General features: G+C 27.3%; 2 protein-coding genes across 2 annotated transcripts; both read left to right on the top strand.

Moving 5' to 3' along the window:
• The first annotated feature begins 276 nt into the window (after positions 1-276).
• On the top strand, positions 277-2,076 carry LOC113865756 (pentatricopeptide repeat-containing protein At1g34160). The gene has a single exon (XM_027500494.1). It carries the CDS (start codon positions 280-282, stop codon positions 2,011-2,013), a length of 1,734 nt encoding a protein of 577 aa, XP_027356295.1. The 5' UTR covers positions 277-279; the 3' UTR covers positions 2,014-2,076.
• A 12,380-nt stretch (positions 2,077-14,456) lies between these two features.
• Positions 14,457-15,576, top strand: LOC113865836. The gene is made up of 3 exons (XM_027500610.1): positions 14,457-14,631; positions 14,709-14,761; positions 15,208-15,576. The coding sequence occupies exons 1-3, from the start codon at positions 14,541-14,543 to the stop codon at positions 15,325-15,327; spliced, it is 264 nt and encodes an 87-aa protein (XP_027356411.1). The 5' UTR covers positions 14,457-14,540; the 3' UTR covers positions 15,328-15,576.
• The last annotated feature ends 4,990 nt before the right edge of the window (positions 15,577-20,566 follow it).

The raw sequence follows: 20,566 nt of genomic DNA, 5'->3' as shown, positions 1-20,566 counted from the left end.
AAATAATGAACATGGAAAAGTCGCACTCAGGGTTTATGTTTACTAGTATAAACTGTCCCTCAAGATTTATGATTACTCCTAAATTTGTGTATTATCACCTCGAGTTTGTTTTGTATTTAACAACCCTGCACATACAAAAAGGAGATCACATTTTTATAGTTTTGATTGAGTTTTCATAATTAACATATTTATATAATAAAAAATATAACGTTAAATGAATTTAATTACTCAGCAGATTTTTAAGTGAGACGAGGTGTCTGCATAGTGGATGGAAATGGAATGGCCTCTCAAATTCACCTGGACTCATTGTTGCAGAAATGCAACACTCTGATTCACATGAAGCAGCTTCAAGCTCATCTCATAACCACCGGTAAATTCCAATTTCACTCTTCCCGAACCAAGCTCCTCGAGCTCTGCGCCATTTCCCCAGCCGGCGACCTTTCCTTTGCCGGAGAAATTTTCCGGCGAATCCAAACCCCCTCCACCAACGACTGGAACGCAGTTCTTCGAGGACTCGCCCAGAGCTCCCAACCGACGCAGGCCATGTCATGGTACCGCGCCATGTCACGCAGTTCCCAAAAAGTGGACGCTTTGACATGTTCCTTCGCACTCAAGGCCTGCGCGCGTGCCTTGGCTTTCTCCGAAGCCACCCAAATACATTCTCAGATTCTGCGTTTTGGGTTCGAAGCTGATGTCTTGTTGCTCACCACTTTGTTGGATGTGTATGCCAAAACTGGCTATCTCGATGCTGCACAGAAGGTGTTTGATAATATGCGTAACCGAGATATTGCTTCGTGGAATGCCATGATTTCTGGGTTGGCACAAGGGAGCCGACCCAATGAGGCTATAGCTTTATTCAACAGAATGAAGGAAGAGGGGTGGAGGCCCAATGAAGTAACTGTTCTTGGTGCACTCTCTGCTTGTTCGCAATTGGGTGCTTTGAAACAGGGTGAGATTATTCACGGCTATGTTGTGGATGAGAAGCTAGACACGAATGTGATTGTTTGTAATTCGGTTATTGATATGTATGGCAAATGTGGGTTTGTTGATAAAGCTTATTTGGCCTTTGCTAACATGAGTTGCAAGAAGAGTCCTATCACGTGGAATATTATGATTATGGCGTTTGCGATGAATGGTGATGGATATAAGGCGCTTGAGCTTTTGGATCAAATGGTTCTAGATGGAGTGCATCCGGATGCTGTATCGTATCTTAGTGCATTGTGTGCATGCAACCATGCTGGCTTAGTGGAAGAAGGAGTTAGATTGTTTGATATAATGAAGGGGTCTGGAGTGAAGCCTAATGTGAAGCATTATGGGAGTGTGGTTGATTTGTTGGGTCGAGCAGGAAGGTTAACAGAGGCGTATGATATTGTAAACTCCATGCCTGTGGTGCCTGATGTGGTGCTCTGGCAGAGTTTGCTTGGGGCTAGCAAGACTTATGGGAATGTGGAAATGGCAGAGATGGCGTCAAGGAAGCTGGTGGAGATGGGATCTAACAATTGTGGGGATTTTGTCTTGTTATCAAATGTTTATGCAGCCCAACAGAGATGGCATGATGTAGGGAGGGTGAGGGAGGCCATGAAAAATAGGGATGTGAGGAAGGTGCCAGGATTTAGTTACACAGAAATAGATTGTAGGATACACAAGTTTGTAAATGGGGATCAGAGTCACCCAAATTCCAAAGAGATTTATGCAAAGTTGGATGAGATCAAGTTTAGGATTAAAGCTTATGGGTACACGGCAGAGACTAATCTTGTGTTGCATGATATAGGAGAGGAGGACAAGGAAAATGCGCTTAATTATCACAGTGAGAAGTTGGCCGTGGCATATGGTTTAATTAGTACAAGTGATGGGACACCAATTCAGGTTATAAAAAACCTTAGAATATGTGTGGATTGTCATGCTGTGATAAAAATCATATCAAATATTTATATGAGAGAGATCATTGTGCGGGATAGAGCCCGATTTCACAGATTTAAAGACGGTGTATGCTCTTGCAGAGATTATTGGTAAAATTAAAAGCAAATGCTTATTTATGCACTTTCTTAAAGAAAACAGTCAATTTCTCAGCATACATGGGACAGGGTTACTTGCAATAAAAAAAAATTCTTGGAAGTTTCAGGGGATTTATCTAACAAATATTTCTGCTACTTTATAACTAGCTCTCAGTACAACAAATGAACTGATGATAGGATCACAGGTATTGATTTTGCTGAAGCCTATACTTAACTAGCTGACAGTAGAAGAAATATTTTAATGAGAAACTTAGATGCTGGAATTTGGCAATTTGTTGTTATTATGAAATTGTTCCAACTTTCGAAAGTCCAAACCATCACATCACACTGCTAGGTAGAGTGACAGATTTCTTGTGGTCAGAGTCAGACACGAACTGGATGACTAAGATATCATGGCATTTTCGCCCGAATAAGTCTTTGACAACACCGCTGTGAGACAGCCTCTCATTTCTGAACATGTTACCGTAAACTTGTGTCCACATTTTTCAGTCATTTTCTTGACACAATTTAGTTGTGCTTTATATGTAGAAATGGTGCGAAATCCTCGTTCTCGTTCTCGTTCTCGTTCTCACGGATTGTGGTGGAGATTCCTTATTCTTGAGTGTCCCGTGCAGCAGACACTATAGTGGTCCTAATAATCAAGAGTGAAGCAGAGATGGCTATGGAGCTTAGTGCTTGGCATGATGGGGTTCTTGTTAGCCTACTTTTGGTTGCGCATTTGAATCTTGCAGATCAAGCAAGTTTTGAGAAATTTTTTTATTGAATTGAAAATTTCATATATTCAAATTCACTTTTCATCAAAATTCAATTCTACTATCTAAAATCAAATTTGTAAATGCAAATTGAAATGCACACATATCACTTTGGAAGGAGGAAAGATAAATGAACACGGTATTTAAAAATATTTATAATAAAATTTATGGTTGTTAAAATTTAGAAAGTATAAAGTCACTTTTATATTTTGTACATCCTCTTGATACATACTCATTATTTTATATATTTATAATAGAATTTATATCTATTAAAATTTAAAATATTTAGAGTCACTTTTATATATAAATAATAATTTTATATATTATTTTATATATTTATAACAAAATTTATAAACGAATTCACTGTAAGTTGTATTAAATAAAAACTAATTAAAATTAATCATAATATTTTTTATAACTTATAATTAAAATTGTAATTCATTCATACTTGTTATCTTTAAATTGTATTTAAAGAAATTTTATTATAATTTATAGTTGCTGCGAATAATAATTTTTAAAAAATTTAAAAATTTTAAAAAAATCATTGTCAATTGATAAAAAAAATTATTGATTCAATTGAATAAAAAAATTCTTACAATTAAAAAAAATAATTATAAAAATTTAATAAAGTTCTCCAATTATCTTTCAATTGTAAAAAAATAGTATTTTATTTTAAGTTATATTTAAATTTGAGTGGTACTGAATTAAATCTTTTATTAATTAGTTTTATATAAACAAATTTACTATAAATTTTTTAAAATTAAAGTTTATTATAATTAATTATAATATTTTTCATAACATATAAATTAAAATTATATTTAATTTATACTTATTATCTTTAAATTATATTTAAAAAAAATTATTACAATTGATGATTATATTATATTTAAAATAGTAATAATAAGACTATTCTGAATGATATTTATTAAAAATATTAAAAAAAATTATATAAAAAATTTAAAAATTTATCGTCAAATAAAATTGTATCTAATAAATGAAGATAATTTTACAAAAATTTAATAAAGTTTTTAAGTTATCTTTTAATTAAAAATAAAATTATATTTGTCAAATAAAATTGTGTTCAATAAACAAAGATATTTTTTTAAAAATCTAATAAAATTCTCAAGTTACCTTTTATTTGAAAATAAAATTGAATCTTTATTTTAATTTTTATTTAAATTTGAGTGGTATTGATTTAAATTATTTTATTAATTAGTTTAATATATTATATATTTAAATATATATGTCTAACCCTAAAATATAGTTTGAATTAATAACAAAACTACACTTACACGATAAAAAATTTATTAAAAAAATTATTGTCAAATGTTGAAAATAAAAAACTAATAAATTTTTTGAGTTTTTAATTGAAAAAAATTATATCTTTATTTTAAGTTATATTTAAATTTGAATGATATTAATTTAAATTATTTTATTAATTAATTTAATATAACCTATATTTCAACGTGTACCTCAAACTTAAAATATACTTTGAATTAATAATAAAACTACACTTACATGATAAAAAAATTTTAAAAAAAAAACTCATTGTCAAATATTGAAAATATAAAAAAGAAAAATCTAATAAATTTCTTAAATTACCTTTTAATTAAAAAAATATATCTTTACTTTAATTTATATTTAAATTTGAATGGTATTGATTTAAATTAATTTATTAATTAGTTTAATATAATCTATATTTTAATATTTAAATTATAATACATATGAAGATACTATATATAAAGTTATATATAAAGTTAAAATTGCATTAAATTAAAATTTATTATAATATTTTGTATAATTTAAGAATTGAAATTATAATTGATTTATATCTATTATCTTTGAATTGTGTTTAAAAAAAATTATTAGAATTATTTAAGGTTAAAAATGACAATAACAAAATTCAACATCAAATGTTAAAAATAAGGAAAAAAATATTGAATAAATTATATAAAAATATTTTTGTGAAAATATGATGAGATTTTATTCAACATTTAAATGTTATTGATTTAAATTTTTTTATTAATTATTTTACTATGTTTTATATTTAAATATGTACTTTAAATATTAAAATATACCTTGAATTAAAAAAACTACATTTACAAAATTATTATTTTATATTGTATATTATTAAATTAAATTTTTAAAGAAAAGACAAGTAAATTGTGATATAGAATCACTATACAATATATTAATTTTTTATTTTGATTTTTTGACTTTTTATATATCACCAAGCAAAAACTTTATCTCCACTTATATTCATCTCCACTTATATTAGACATGTTTACATAACTTTTGAAAATGTTCTTTATAGGTAAAATTAGTTTTTTCGTCTCTTAACTTTAGAGTAAAATTCTCATAATTTTTTTGATTCAATTTAGTTCTTAAAGTTTTATTTTTTCCCAAATTAATCTTTTCTGTTAATTCTGTTATATAGCATAACAACGTTAAGTTATCTCAGCGCCACTTAAGATATCTCTGTTAGGCCATCTAACAGAGTTAACGAGAAGAATTAACTAGGAAAAAAAAATTTGAGAACTAAATTAAATAAAAAAAAGTTAGAAGATTAAAGTAAATTTTATCCTAAAATTAAGGGACGAAAATACTAATTTTGCCTTCTTTATATTATCATCCTTTCTCTTTGTATTAAACTTTTGCAATCATGTCAACTGTCAAGAGTTACTTATCCAATAAGTATGTGTATTTTCAAGGTTAATGTTTTTATTTTGTTTTAGTAAATTGTGTTCATATATTTTATTTTAATTTTTGAGTAAGTATAAAACTGTATTATTTTTAAATGATATCCATATATTGAATTTTATTTTTAACTTATTAATTTGTATCAAATTTATCATTATTTTCTTAATTGATCCAACTTGCAATAGTATAAATCTAGATTATCTAAAATTATATCATGGAGTTGACTTATCATATAAGTTTATATTTTAAAATTTGTAAATAAATAGTTTATAAATATTTAATTATTTTTATACCACTCATAATATATTTTAATTAAAATATTTAAACCAATCTGTTTTTTTTTACAAATGTAAATTAATATATTCATATGTAGATTCAATTTATATTCATCACAAATAACTATTTGCTTTTATGTTTTCCATACTTTTGTAAGAGAATAATAACTTCCAATGAAAATAAATGGACTTTCCTTGACCGTATGAATTTAACAATAGATTATTAAAAAAAAAAGTGTAAATATCACGATTGTAAGATACTCTAAACATGTATCACAAAAAAGGGTTAATTAGTACTGATACAGTACTAATTGATGAAAAGATATTAGTATTTGTATTTTTCTTATAAAAAATTTATTATTTGTAATAAATTATAATTATATTATCTTTTATATATAGTTTTATACTAACTAACTTGATTTATTTTTAAATTTTTTAATTTTTTTTATAGAACAATTACATACGTGCTTCAATAGGACGAAATATTATTTACAGGTTTAAGGTATATTAAAGGAAGAAAAAATATATTTCATACAAAAATTTTCAGTAATAAAGAACAAAGATAAATTTGAAATTGTAAACAAATGTTTTAAAATCTAACTTATTGAAACATTTATACAAATAATTGATTATATGAATAAAATATATTAAAATAAATAACTTTTTTATGTGATAATTTTTTTTAGGACGATAATGAAGGGTTAAAGTTGTTATCACAACTTTTAAATATTATAGACACTTCATATATTTTTTAAATAAAAATGAGTACTTATTTTGAAAGGTATGGTATATAGAGTTTCAAAGCAAATAAATTTTGAAGCCGGTAGTGAAGATAATATAAAAGATTAAATTGAAGTGTTATTATTTTCATTTATAATATTTACAATACAATGATAAATAACTTTATTTAATATTTGCTGATTGAGAAGAAAGTTTAGACAATATAAATATGAAACTAAAAGAAGATGACTTGGTAATAAATTTTTCATGTATATCTCTAATAGTGGGAACACCAAATTTACCAAAACAAAAGAGAAAATTAATGTATAAATTATAAATTTATAATGTATTGTTAAATTTCTTAGATCATACCATAATTTATATTTGATAATTTGTTTTAGGTTACAACTCAATGAAGACTGTAACACCTTAATTTAATTTTCAAGTAATAATTTCACAAAATGAGAGTAATAAAATCTTCATTTAAATAAAAAGATCTCAAAATAGAGTTTTATAAAATAGTTCAAAACAATAAAGGATTACAAATTTATATCAAAGACTGCTATAAAACTAATTCAGTTACATCATAGTTTCAAATACAATCTAAGTTCTATAGCAGTTGAGTCTAGTGTTGATCTTCTTGGTCACCTGAAAAATAAATGTAAGGGTGAGTACTCTCCACTATCCAATACACATAAACATAAAGACTCACCTCAAATACTACATATTTACTAACATATTTTAAATCATGTAGCCACAATGTAAGCGTCTCAATCTTAATCACAATCATCATTCATTGTCTATTTCAATTCAAAACACAATCGATGCACTCATGGCACCAACATTTCATACATGTGCGCTTATCGCACCTAGGCACGCTCACTGTGGCACTATGATCACAGTTTTATACCGTGAATGGTCGCTGGTTACCCCCACCTCACGGATACCGTGTGGGCAGTCATAGATCGCTCAGCAAAGGTAATGGTCAGAGGTCTAGTTAGAAGGAAAGTGTGTGACCCGTGATGCACCCACACTCACTGTTGGTGTCACCACCACTTTCTCTTCCCCAAGGTATTTCTATCGTCCTCATTTTCTATACTTCCAGTGATCGCTAAACCATTTACAATATCATTACGCTGGCATTCAACATGCCTCATTCACACACATTTTAACCACACACATTACTCATCAATAGCACATAGTACAATTATCCATGGTTATTAACATTACACGGCACATAGGCCCACATTCATTCGCACACACAGCACAAGTGCACACATTCATTCACAGTATACGGCCCAATGGCGCACATTCTTCTACCACACACGACACACATGTCCATTTCATATACTCAACATTTCAACATGCCATCTATACTCATTTCCATGAATTTACATCATTCAAGGAGACACAAACACACCTATTCACCTATGTTTGGCTCAACCATTCCACTCATCCCATTCAACATCAAATCTTTATAAAAATCCACTCAAATCACTTTTAAATCATCACAATCATACCCACCACGTATTATCTATCTCAATCACATTACAAAACATAGTAATTAAACAGGTTTTCAAGCAAAATGAAATAGGGTAGAGTCCTCCCTTACCTCAAATGAAGACCCACACAAAATCGGCAATGAGAAGGCTCCCCACACAAACTTTGACCTAAAAACATGGAAGAACCCCATGAGAATCCAAGGAGAACAGAGAAATCAAAGGATGGGGATGAAAAACCAAAACTCTAACCATTAAAACTCACCTCTAAGCGTTCTCTACACAAATCTAACCTTCAATCTTGCTCTTAAACGGCTTGGAGGCAATATAATCGGTGAAATAGGGTCTGAAAGTGAGAGAATTGAAGAGATCTCAAAGGGGAAAGTAAGAAATGAACTCCTCCAAACCCTAACCCCTTTAAATCATTTTCCGGTAGCGATACTCTCGCTACGGCGAGACATTTTCGCTACAGCTACACCCTCTCTCGCTGCAGCAAAAATCTTAGAGGGAATTGCATTATGGTTTATGCAGAATCTCGCTATAGCAAGACCCTCTCGCCACAGTGAGACTACACCCAAAAATGTACCCAAACTGTTGCTTTGTCGCTACAGCGAGAAAGCGACAATTTTACGCCTTCTTCGTAGGGCCCTCTCGCTACAGCGAGAATGCCCCAGTATTACACACTTGACCTATTTTTCTCAGTCCAATCATATACAAATACAATTATACTCATTCATACACATCGACATCATCATCACGCAAACAAGTACGCACTCTAACATCCATTCACACACACATATATATATATATATATATTTATTTATTTATTTATATACATAATAATAACCGATGTTACAAAAATTTGGGACGTTACAAAGACAAACAAACAATACTTAACAAAAAGCAACAATGAAATATTTAGAAGATTGAACAAATTTATTGCATAATTGTATAAATACTTTTAAAATTTGATAGAATTTAAAAAGTAGAATGTCACTAAATATTTTCATCTTTTATACGATAATTTTGTTATCTTATTATATATCTCTCTCTTATTATTATTATTATTATTATTATTATAATATATATATATATATATATATATATATATTGTATTGATTTTGTTCTTATCATAATATCTGTCTATATATTATATGAACATGTGTAATTTTAATTGATATAAGAATTAATTTTTGTATTCAATAAAATCATTCTTCTCTTTTAGTTTCTATTTAAATTTTAATTGAAATTTTTAAATACTCTTTTTTTCTCTTATTCTATCATTTTAATTTAAAAATAATAATTTAATAAGAATTGATATATCATAATAATGTATAACCTATTAAAGTAGATAATTCTTTTATTTATATTTATATTATAATTATGTTGACAAATTTAAATTTTTAAAATTAAAAAATTTATAATATTTATATTTAATGATTTGTTGTAATATTTGTTTTTGTTATAAAATGTTATAATGATGATGATAAATTCAAAATTCTCAAATTGAAATTAATTAATTTTAATAATTGAAATAAATTAAATATTATTAAATATCATAATAATGAAAATGGTTATCCATAAGAAGATAAATTAAATCTTTAGGTAACCGTTTGATCTTTATATTTAATAATTTTAAATCATAATCAATGAATAAGTATAAAAAAATATAAAATTTTAATTTTAAATTAAATTTGACTGTTATATTTAATTTCTATATATATCATTTGTTTTAAAAGTTAATTAGAACTTTTTACCTCTTTAATCTTTTCTTCATATTAAAACATTTCTCCTTATGCTTTTTTAAAATTTTATGAGTTTAAAGTCTAAATCTTCACAATTACATAAGGACTTGCAATATGAAACAGACAAATATTAGTGTTTAAAATATTATAAAAATATTTTTTATATTAACATATCAAATTATATTTATTTATTAGCATTCTATATTCTAATTATATGATTATTCAAAATTTTAAGATTAGAAAAGAAGTTTCAATATTTTTAAAATTTTTTCTAATAACATTCAATTACAAACGCAGAGAACAATACTTCTTAATAGAAAAATTTAATCATTTTGTAGACTTATAATTAGTTCTTAAGATATAAATCAAAATACGGATATCATATCTAAAAAAGTTAAATAAATAAAATATATATTTTTATTAATATAACTATTTATTATTTTATATTCTTAAAATTTTATTTTTTTTAATTTAAAAATTAATATTTAAATCAGGTTCATTGATTATTGGTTTTTTTTTTAGAATTAACTATCGAGTAACAGACATTACACCACACAATACGGAGACGTCACACAAAATATATTTAAAAACAATTATCAGATCTAAAATATACTCATAGATCTGCATCAAAATGTTTAGAATATATCTATTTTTTATGACGTTATAATATTTTAATGTGGTTATATTGAAGTTATATTTATATATATTTAAAATAATTATGGACCTTGTAACACCTTAAATTTAATTTCAATTAAATGATAATTTTACAAATTCAAATAACCAAAACTTCATAAGATATTTCGAAATAAGAGAAGGGTTACAAATTAATATCAAATAACTGCTCCAGGACTAGTTCCATTATAACATTTTTAAAATAAAATCTAAATTCTATAGCAGTCCATCCGTCCTTTCACTGAGTCCGGTGCTGATCGTCTTGATTACCTGAAAAATGAATGTAAAGGTGAGTACTCTACACAACTCAAAACACAACAAGCCTAGAGTTTCACCTTGCCTCTATTTTACTCAAAGTAAACATAAACAACATTTCATACATTTCAATTTAACTTGACACCGATGCACTCATAGCACCAATCAATCATGCACACTCGTGCGCTCAAGGTGCGTCGCCACGCTTACCGTGACACTGTGATTACAGATTTTTACTTGGATGGTCGTTGGTTACCCTCGCCTCACGGATACTACGTGGGTAGTCACGGGTCGCTCAACAAAGGTAGTGGTCAGAGGTCTAGTCAGGAAGAGAGTGTGTGGCCTGTGGTACACCCGTTCCATAGTCGGTGTTACCACCATTATCTCCTCCCCAAGGTATTTCTACCATCCTCATCTTTCAAACCCTCAATGTATCACTGAACCATTCACAACACATTATAACGGCTCTACACGCCCAATTCACATACGCAATATTCATGCTTGCACATGACACACAGCCTATATTCAATTCACATTACACTATACAAAGCCCATATTTTATCCGCAATATCATTAATTTACCAATCAATGGCATCCATCACACACAATCACCCTTATGGGGCCTAACTATTCCAGCACACATCACATTGCATACCAATTTCCATCAAACACAATTTCTATTCCCTATCTCGCCACATTGCATTAATCAACAAAACACACAAGAATTGCAACACATTGAGATAGGGTAAAGTCCTCCCTTACCATGGATTGAAGACTCACACTCGAACTCAACCTCGGATGTGCTCCCCACACAGATCTCAGCTTAAACACATGGAGAAACTTCATGAAAATCTCATAAATCACCAAAAACAAAGAAAAAAAGAGGAAAAACAAAAATTCTAACCTTTTAAAACTCATATCCAAGCGTTCTCCACACGGATTCAACCTTCAATCTAGCTTCTGAACGGCTTTGGAGGTAATTTAATCGGTGGAAAATGGTCTGGGATGAGAGGATCCAAGGAACTTCGAAGGGAATGAGAGAGATAACCTTCTTCGAACCCTAACCCCCTTTAAATCCTTTCTGGTCACGACACTCTCGCTACAGAGACACGCTTTCACGCTGCAGCGAAAAACTCAGAGGAATCTGCACTCTAGTTTCTGCAGAATCTTGCTACAGCAAGACCCTCTCGCTACAGCGAGAATGCACCCATAAATACACCCCAAACTGTCGCTCTGTCGCTACAACGAGACATCTCTCGCTACAGCAAGAAGGTGACAATTTTGGTCCTTCGTACTAGGGCCCTCTCGCTAAAGCGAAGACAGCCCAGTATGACACCCTTAACCTGTTGCATGAGAAAATCCAATCCAATCAATCATACACCCACGCATACATATATATATACACATATTCATACTCATTATACACAAAACACCATCATTACGCCTTCAATGCAAAATTACAATATCCATTTACACTTATACGCACATATATATGCATTTATACTTATATAAATAATAATAATTAATATCACAAAATTTGGGGCATTACAGACCTAATAATAATATATATATTTTATTTATTTTTAATTTTATCTACATGTTTTCCTTCATCTAGCATGTTAAATTTATTTTTTAAATTTTATTTAAATTAATATTTTTTATTTTAATAAACTGTTTAAAAATATTATGATACCATTAATAAATCTTATTAATTATTTTAAAAATAAAAAACAAATACATAAAAAATTAATAAATTTATTATTTTAATTTTATGGCTATAACTTTGTTATACTTAATTAATTATTTAATAAAAATAATTTTTTTATAATTTTAATCAATATTAATTCTATTAAGTTATCAAACAATATAGAATAATTTAATCACTTAAAAAAAACTCAAATTCTATATTTTTTTATTTTTTATTTTTATCAACAACTAAACTTATAAATGAAAAATATATATTACATTATTATTAGTTTTTATTTACAATATTTTGTATAGTTTATGTAACAAAAAATAATATATTTTTATTTCTAGGTATTAACATATAGTTTTGTATATATTTATATTAAAATTATATTTTTAAAAGTTTATATATTAATTAAATAAATATATTTTTATTTTTATATATATTAGTCAAATAATTTATTTAAAAAAAATATTTTTATCATTCTTTTATAATAATATCATAAAAAATTTATTAGCAATTTTAAATTATAATTATAAATAAATAATTTATCATATAAATTTACGTTAATGAATATAAACAAATGAATAAGTTAGAAGCTATAGGATATTTTATTTAAACTTTATAACTCATTCAAATTTTTTTTTATATTTAATAAATTATTGTTATAATTATTTGTTTTAAAATTTTATAATAATGAATAGTTTTATGAAATCATGAAACAATATAAATTTTATTTTTAAATTTTAAAAAATTTATACTATTTAAAATTAATTTTATAATTTTATCATAAATATTTTTTTTGTTTATCAAATATTCTAAATTAATATAATTAACTCTAAAAAGTGCTAAATTATACACATTTTAATTTTACAATACTGTTATAATATTATGATTTTTTTGCAAATAAATTTGTATATACAACAATAACAAAATTAAAATATTTTAATTTACATACATTACCATATAATTTTTTTTTATATATGTATGCTGAAATTATTATTATTACCATTTTTAATAAAAAATTTTACTTAGCACAGTGATAAACAATTTTCTTTATTTATATTTTACTCAATCAATATGTTTATTCTAATTTAGCATTTTAATTTTATTTATTTTTATCTATTAATAAATAATTAAAATTAAAAAAAATTAAAAATATGTATTATATTATTATCAATTTAATATGTATCATAATTTTGTAAATTAATTTATTTTTTATAATCATAAAAAATAGAAATAGTTGTTAATATTATCATTAATTGTTTTAAAAATTTAGAGAATTTTAGAAATTTTTAACCATGTTATATTTATATATATTTTTTAAAATTTATTATAATTATTATCGTATGAAATTTTTTTATATTTTATTTGAAAATAATTAATAATATATATCACAATATATATATATATATATATATATTAAAAATTTACTTATTTATTAATATTTTTTTAAGATTCAATATATTTAATATAATGGTATATATCAAAATATATAATTTTTTTACTATATTTATATATGCTTTATATTTAAATTATATTTTTATTTAATAAAAATAAAACAAATTCATGCACGAACATATTTATTAGTTTAATATATATTATAAAAAGTCAAATAAAAAAATTGAATAAATTAAAAACTGAAAATTTGATTTTTTTTAAAAGAAATGATTTATATGAATTCTCAAGTCTGATTTTAGAAGTTGACCCAATTTTTTTCTTTTTTTTTCCTAAGCTTGACCTAATTTTAAATGAACCGAATTTATTTGGTTATAATTTTATTTATTAAACTATTGTACTTTAAAATATATTAGTCTCGATTAATAATTTATATTCATAATTTATGAGAATTTTTCATAGTTTGATTATATTATTTTATTATATATTTTATAATTTATTTATTGTCTGTTTAAAGAAATAAAAAAAAATCAATTCTTTTTTAATTAACACATCAGTCATATTTTTTGTTAACAGTGCATAGCTAAAGAGTAAAAATAATCCAAAAATCAGGACCAAGTGATCTCATCCATCGTTTATTTTTTGACAATACGAATCAGTTGTATTCTAATGGATTATGGGCCACGTGACCTAGAGCCCAATTGCTATAGCCGCCGCCTAGAACAACAGTGAGTGAGTATAGAAAATTCCCAATTTCTAAAATTGCTGCAATATTCAATCACAAACAAAAACCCTAACCCGAGCAATCAGAAGCATAGAAAAATGACGCAGAAGGCGAATCTCTTCAAAGGTAAAGTAAAGAAGAAATCAATTCCTCCCAATCGTCATGGGAAAGCCCCTGTTACTCGCAAAGGTAGTTCCTTTTCCCATTAAAGATTTTCTTCGAGTGCAAGATCTTCTCTACTAATGTGTTACCCTTTCTCTCCGCAGGAAAGAGATTCGTGAAGCCATCCAAGGTTACCAAGGATATGGACACTGATCGTGTAAGCCCCTTTCGTTTTTCTCTAATTCTCACTCGCTTTCATTCCTTTTGGGCTGTGTTTGCTCTGAAATGGATTTCTTTTTTATGCTGGCGAATGGAGATGTTTAATACCAAATTATGATTATTGAATGGACAAGGTTTCGTTATTTTTTCTAATTTGGTTTTCCTAATGGTTCTATTTTTCTCAAAGAACAATAAAATAGTAAAATCAGACTTGATAAATGTTTTTATTTGGAAATTTGTCGCATCCAAGTATGCAAAGTGATACGTTTACCACTTTTTTTTTTCAGTTTTTTATAGCACATTTTCAAAAACAAATGATAATTTCTCCTTAATAAATCTTTGCTTCTCATAAATAAAGCAATACCGAACACAAAGTCATGTGAGTCGTGTTTATATTCTTCAACATTGTTATAGATATTTGAAATAATGTTTGTTTTTAACCAGGAGGTGAGCAAGTTCATTAATCACTGCAATGAGATTAAAGCAGCGACTCTGGCTACGAAGGATGGTGGCCAACTGGGCATCATTAAGCCACCAGAGTCAGCAAGTGGTGCAAATAAATAGTTGATGATGTGAGGAATAGGGATGGTTACGGTAGCTAAATTATATTATGATGGTGCGTTGTGTTAGAGCCATTGTTGTAAATTGTAAAAGCAATTTTGATAACCCCGTTTTTCTTTTCCTTGCTATAGTGTTTTGGTGGGTGTGCATTGGTTTGAATTGCTCATCTTCTTTCCATTGGATATTGGGATACTCAATTTTGATCTGTAGTTGTCATACCCTATTTCTGAAGAATATAGCAAGTGCACTTTTACCAACAAATAGGCGATTGCTACCCCGGCCTTTTTCTATTTGACAAATGGCTGGATTTTCCTGCATACAATGAAGTCAAGAAGTAGCAACCTTTCCTTAGACATCCTTTATTGAATTATGTCCAGCACATCATGGTGAATTTTATGAATTATTATACTAATGCATGTTACACCAGTTTGTTTGGATCTAATTCTAGCCATTCGTTCTATACGCAAAGGATTTAGACTATTATTCTCGTACTTGGGATATTTTTCTATTGACAAAGAGTCAAGGCTTACCTGTCTAATGCAAGCATCAATTCTTGTATACATAAACTCCTAAGATGGTAAATTTAAGACATTTTAGTCTTTAAAATTTTTAAAATGTTGACTTTGTAAAATAAGATGATATTTTTTTTTATTTCATTTTAATTCTTGAAATTACTGTTAAGTATTTTAATCTTTCATTTATAAAACTTTTCAGTTATTCATCCTTTTTTATTCTTTTACTAGAAACTATCATTGTTGACTATTTTTTGTGTTCTTCATTAGCAATAAATTGTGATCCAAAAATGCCAAGATAACTTCTTTTAATTATAATATCTGAAAAACAAAGTTGTAAACTATTTGATGCTAGAAGCTGAAGAGATGAAAAATTGGGATAAGTGGAAGAGATGTTAAGGAGAAGGTGATAAGGTTGAACAAGTGCTAGATGGCAATGACTTGTTACAAGTAAAGAATGCAAATAATGGTTAACGATGAGAGTTTCTAGTAAAAGATAGGAGTGAAAGTAGGTTGGGCTGCATGTTGAGAGCCTACGGCCTGGCTTGACTCATTTAGTAAATTATATTATTTTATATTTATTTTTATGAAATGTTCGATTTATCTTATGTTTAAAATTCAAAACCTTAATTCACTTATACTTTCGGTTATTCATGTATGCGGCCAATAGCCATATCCGACAAAATGTTTATGCTCTTCACTTCAGAGTTTAGACTGAACTGAACAACTCTATCAAACTTATAATATCCTAAAATTTCATTACTTCTGAATTAATTAGTAATCATATTTAAATTAGAATTAGATCATATATAAAATTTTAGAAACTAAAACACATTTCGCAAAATTTATCCAAAAAAGAGGTTAATTAAAGAAAAATTGGGGAGAGTTTACTTATAGTTATAGTTTTTTTTTTTTTTTTTACTTTACCATGGGACCTTAACAAGGAAAGTCAAGAATATCATTAGTAAGAGTAGTTGATATTAACTTCTCCAGCATGCAAAGTATTTTTTTTTTTTTTTTGTCTTTTTTGGCTTGTTGTTACTTGTCGAATTGAAACTCGATAATTAGAATATTTGCCAACATTATCTATTTAATGGGAGGAAATAAAAATAGAAAATTAAATATAAGTTAAAATTTTGGCAAAAAAAAAGGGACCAAAATACCTTTAGAATAGGCTTAGAATAATGACCAAATTTGAATAAGAAAATGATTATGAAATTTTTTAAATTCTTATGGCAAATTATTGGGCCAAATGAAGTTATAGTTGTTTAATAACAAGGTCCAAATCTCAAATAGAAATTCAAACTAAAATTTTCAAATTCAGCACTCTAAGGAGCATAAAAGGATAAAACAAATTAGACAAAACTTCTAATTTTTTGATTCTATCTTACTCAACCCAATTGACATGATTTTTGGTATGAAATGGATCCTAATTTGTCAATAATTAAGTAAGGGATCAGCTGAAGTGAAGTGGACTAATAGGAAAAGAATTTGGTTTACTAAAACTCATTGAAAATAACATTGAGTCGATGATCTAATCTCCTAACCAAGAGGCCTAACCAAACCAAAACAAACCAAATTCAGCCAACAAATAGTGTCATATGAGGAGAAAAACCTGGAGCGAATTACCAAGAATTAAAGATAAACTAAGCAAGTAAACTTAGACAATCTAGATGACATAACGGTCAAATTTTCTACATTGAGCATGATTTTTGGGGATAACTTTTCATAAGGATAAAAGCTGAATTTGGGAGAGACTTCAAAAGCACAATTACTCTAATTAGACCCCTCTAACTGATCATAAACTTCTTGCCCTATAAAAGCCAAGAAAAAAAATTGAAAAACATCCACCAAGACAAGGCCATATTCACGTGTAAAATGAAGCAACATTTGAATACTTAGCCAAAAATTATAAATCTAGCCAAACCAAACTCTTTTAAATACTTGACCCCATCTAACACATACAAAAAATAAATCTCACCATTCAGCCATGTTATCCTCCATGCTAGCAAAGTAGGGAAAACCCTAAAAACCCCAATAACCCCACCATCAAAACTAAGCAAAAGAACTTCAACTTTTGAGAATCTTTTTGGGCACACTCAAAGCTGACTTGGAAGGGAAAGAAAGTGGTTCAAATCAGACCAAGAAAGAGAGGAGGGAGAGGAGATCAATACATACTTGCAATCGCACCAAAAAGACAAGACAAAATCAAGTAAGGGAGGAGAGTATTATAATTCATAAATTAGGGAAAATACTTTTGCTAATTAATTTTTGAGTTAAGAAGAACCCTTAACCCTTTACATTGAATGAAAATTTCATGGGTTTAGTTGATACATGAAAATAAAATTGATTGTGATAAGAAAATTCAAGGAAATTATTAGAAATAGTTAAAACAGAAAATTCTACAGATAAATCTTAATAAACTATAAATAGATATTTTGAGGAGATTTTGTTGATGAATTTTTTTTCTATGTTATTATCATGATATTATGATGATTATATATGAATTCATGTGGTAGAATTATTTGAACATGGCTAAATGATTTAAATAATATTAATTTTAAAAAAATTACCAAAATAAAATAAAATAAAAAGTTATTCCCTGTCTGAAGAGAGATGAAACACTCTATAAGACGACATGTGTCAAAGATTTCGTATAAATGAGAGACGAAACTATGGCCACGTGTCAACATTTCAGTAATTCATCTCAAAATAGGACGAAACCATTGGATGTCGACACGTATTTGCATCTTGTTAATTTTGTCCACGTGTAAGACGAAATGCATAAGGTTTCGCTTATATTTCAGACGAAACCATTATTGCCCGCTGGTCAACTCCCTTTCGCTGCCCTCTTTTATCCAGCACAAATGAAGTATAAAATGTTACATTTGCAGAACCAAATCATGCTAGCACATTGAAAGAAGAAGAGAAACATTGCTAGGAAATATTGCTGCACTTTTAAAGATTGGAAGAAATTTTAATATTAGTCAATTTTTAATATTTTTTTACTATTTTTGTTATTGATAAATTATTAAAATGGAAATGTTTTAATTATTTAAAATAATAGAGGTAGTTAAAATTTATAAATATTTAATAAATATTTTTTTTGTATGTCAAAATTAAAAATTAATTTTTTAAATATTATTAAATAAATTATAGAAGTTAGTAGATATTTAATATTAACTTGTTTAATAAAAAAGATAATGTTATATTTGTTGAGAATATTTATTTTATATATGTGGAAAAATATTATATTTTTTGTAATATAAAATGATGTGAAACATAATAGTATGTTTGTATGTGTTAATAATAATTTATTTTTATTATTTATATAAATAAGTATAATTGTAAATTTTTATTGATATGTTTTTTCTTATAAATGCAGGATGAGTGAGATTATTATTATTGTATATTGGAATAGAAAAATTATTGTTGAAAACGAAGATGTGACATTTGAAGGTAACAAAAAAATGATAAAGATAAAAAGAAGGATAAGTTTTATGAATTTAAAGAAAAAGATTCATGACAAATTGAATCTTAATAATAATCATGTCATATCTAGAATTATTTCTTGGTTTATGGTTGATTCAACCGCTAAACAATACAATGCATTGGATATATGTGATGATGAAGACATTGATTGTATGATTAGTGCGTATCAACAACAAAATATTACAACTATTATTGAATTATATGTGGATATTGCATTTGATGAGAGTTCAAGAGTTAGGTCAAATATGTTGGACTTAAGCTTATCAATGTCACTGCCTAACCTCATGGAAATAGTGAATATAAATATTACAGAAGGTATAAATTATACTATTTCTCCTTAATTTTAATTTATTTTTAGTGACAACACATATTGAATAAGTGTATGTATTTTGAAGGATATGGAGATTTATACAGCTATGACCACAAAGATGAAGAAGTCAATAATGAGGATGATGATGATAATATTGATGAAGGACATATTCCGTTAGACAACTCGTCAGATATAGACGTCGATGGTGATTTTGATTCAAACTTAAACTTACAACAAGAAAATATTGGAGGTAACATTTAAAGAGTATATTGATTATATTGTTTATTTTATTTTTAATGATGAATAATTTATCTCAATATGTAGTTGTAGGTGAAATACCTTTTTGGAATGTTAATCCATACTATAATTATATTAATTGGGACCACCCAAACCAAGAAATTGAAGCAGAAAAAATTAGTGAAGATATTTCATGGATTATTGGAGGTCCGTTACGTGTGGGTTTATTATTTAACTCGAAAAGACGGAGGGAAAAATGCCTTAAAACAACATGCAATGAGGATACATTAGAATTATTTTGTTGTTGAGTCAAAATCAACAAAGTTGCATATGAGGTGTTTAAACCATAACAATGGTTGCCCATGGAGAATAAGAGCATCATTGCTTAAAAATTTAATAAAGTGAAAAATAACAAGGTGTGGGGTAAGCATACATGTCTTAACCTTTCAATATCTCAAGATCATACCAAACTAGATTCAAATTTGATTTGTTCATGCATAATTGGTAAGTTTTGTATAATATCTATTTTTGTGAAGCCTTTTCTCAATAAACGTACTTAGTTCTTTTGTTATGTTTTGTGTAGGTATGGTTAATCTTGAACCATCATTGCCTATAAGTCTAATTCAAGAAAGGATGACAAGTCAATTTGGATATAAAATTTCATACAAAAAAGCATGGAAGGCGAAACAAA

This window comes from Abrus precatorius, unplaced genomic scaffold (genome assembly GCF_003935025.1).
Source record: "Abrus precatorius isolate BTA unplaced genomic scaffold, Abrus_2018 Scaffold4, whole genome shotgun sequence".
Taxonomy (NCBI): Eukaryota; Viridiplantae; Streptophyta; class Magnoliopsida; order Fabales; family Fabaceae; genus Abrus; species Abrus precatorius.
This window is presented reverse-complemented; position numbering and strand designations above follow the sequence as displayed.

Excerpts from the sequence above, each read along its gene's own strand:
- LOC113865756 (XM_027500494.1), top strand. The coding sequence starts at position 280 with ATGGCCTCTCAAATTCACCTGGACTCATTGTTGCAGAAATGCAACACT.
- LOC113865836 (XM_027500610.1), top strand. The coding sequence starts at position 14,541 with ATGACGCAGAAGGCGAATCTCTTCAAAGGTAAAGTAAAGAAGAAATCA. Across the intron at positions 14,632-14,708 it reads AGCCCCTGTTACTCGCAAAG|GAAAGAGATTCGTGAAGCCA; the intron begins GTAGTTCCTTTT and ends TTCTCTCCGCAG. Across the intron at positions 14,762-15,207 it reads AGGATATGGACACTGATCGT|GAGGTGAGCAAGTTCATTAA; the intron begins GTAAGCCCCTTT and ends GTTTTTAACCAG.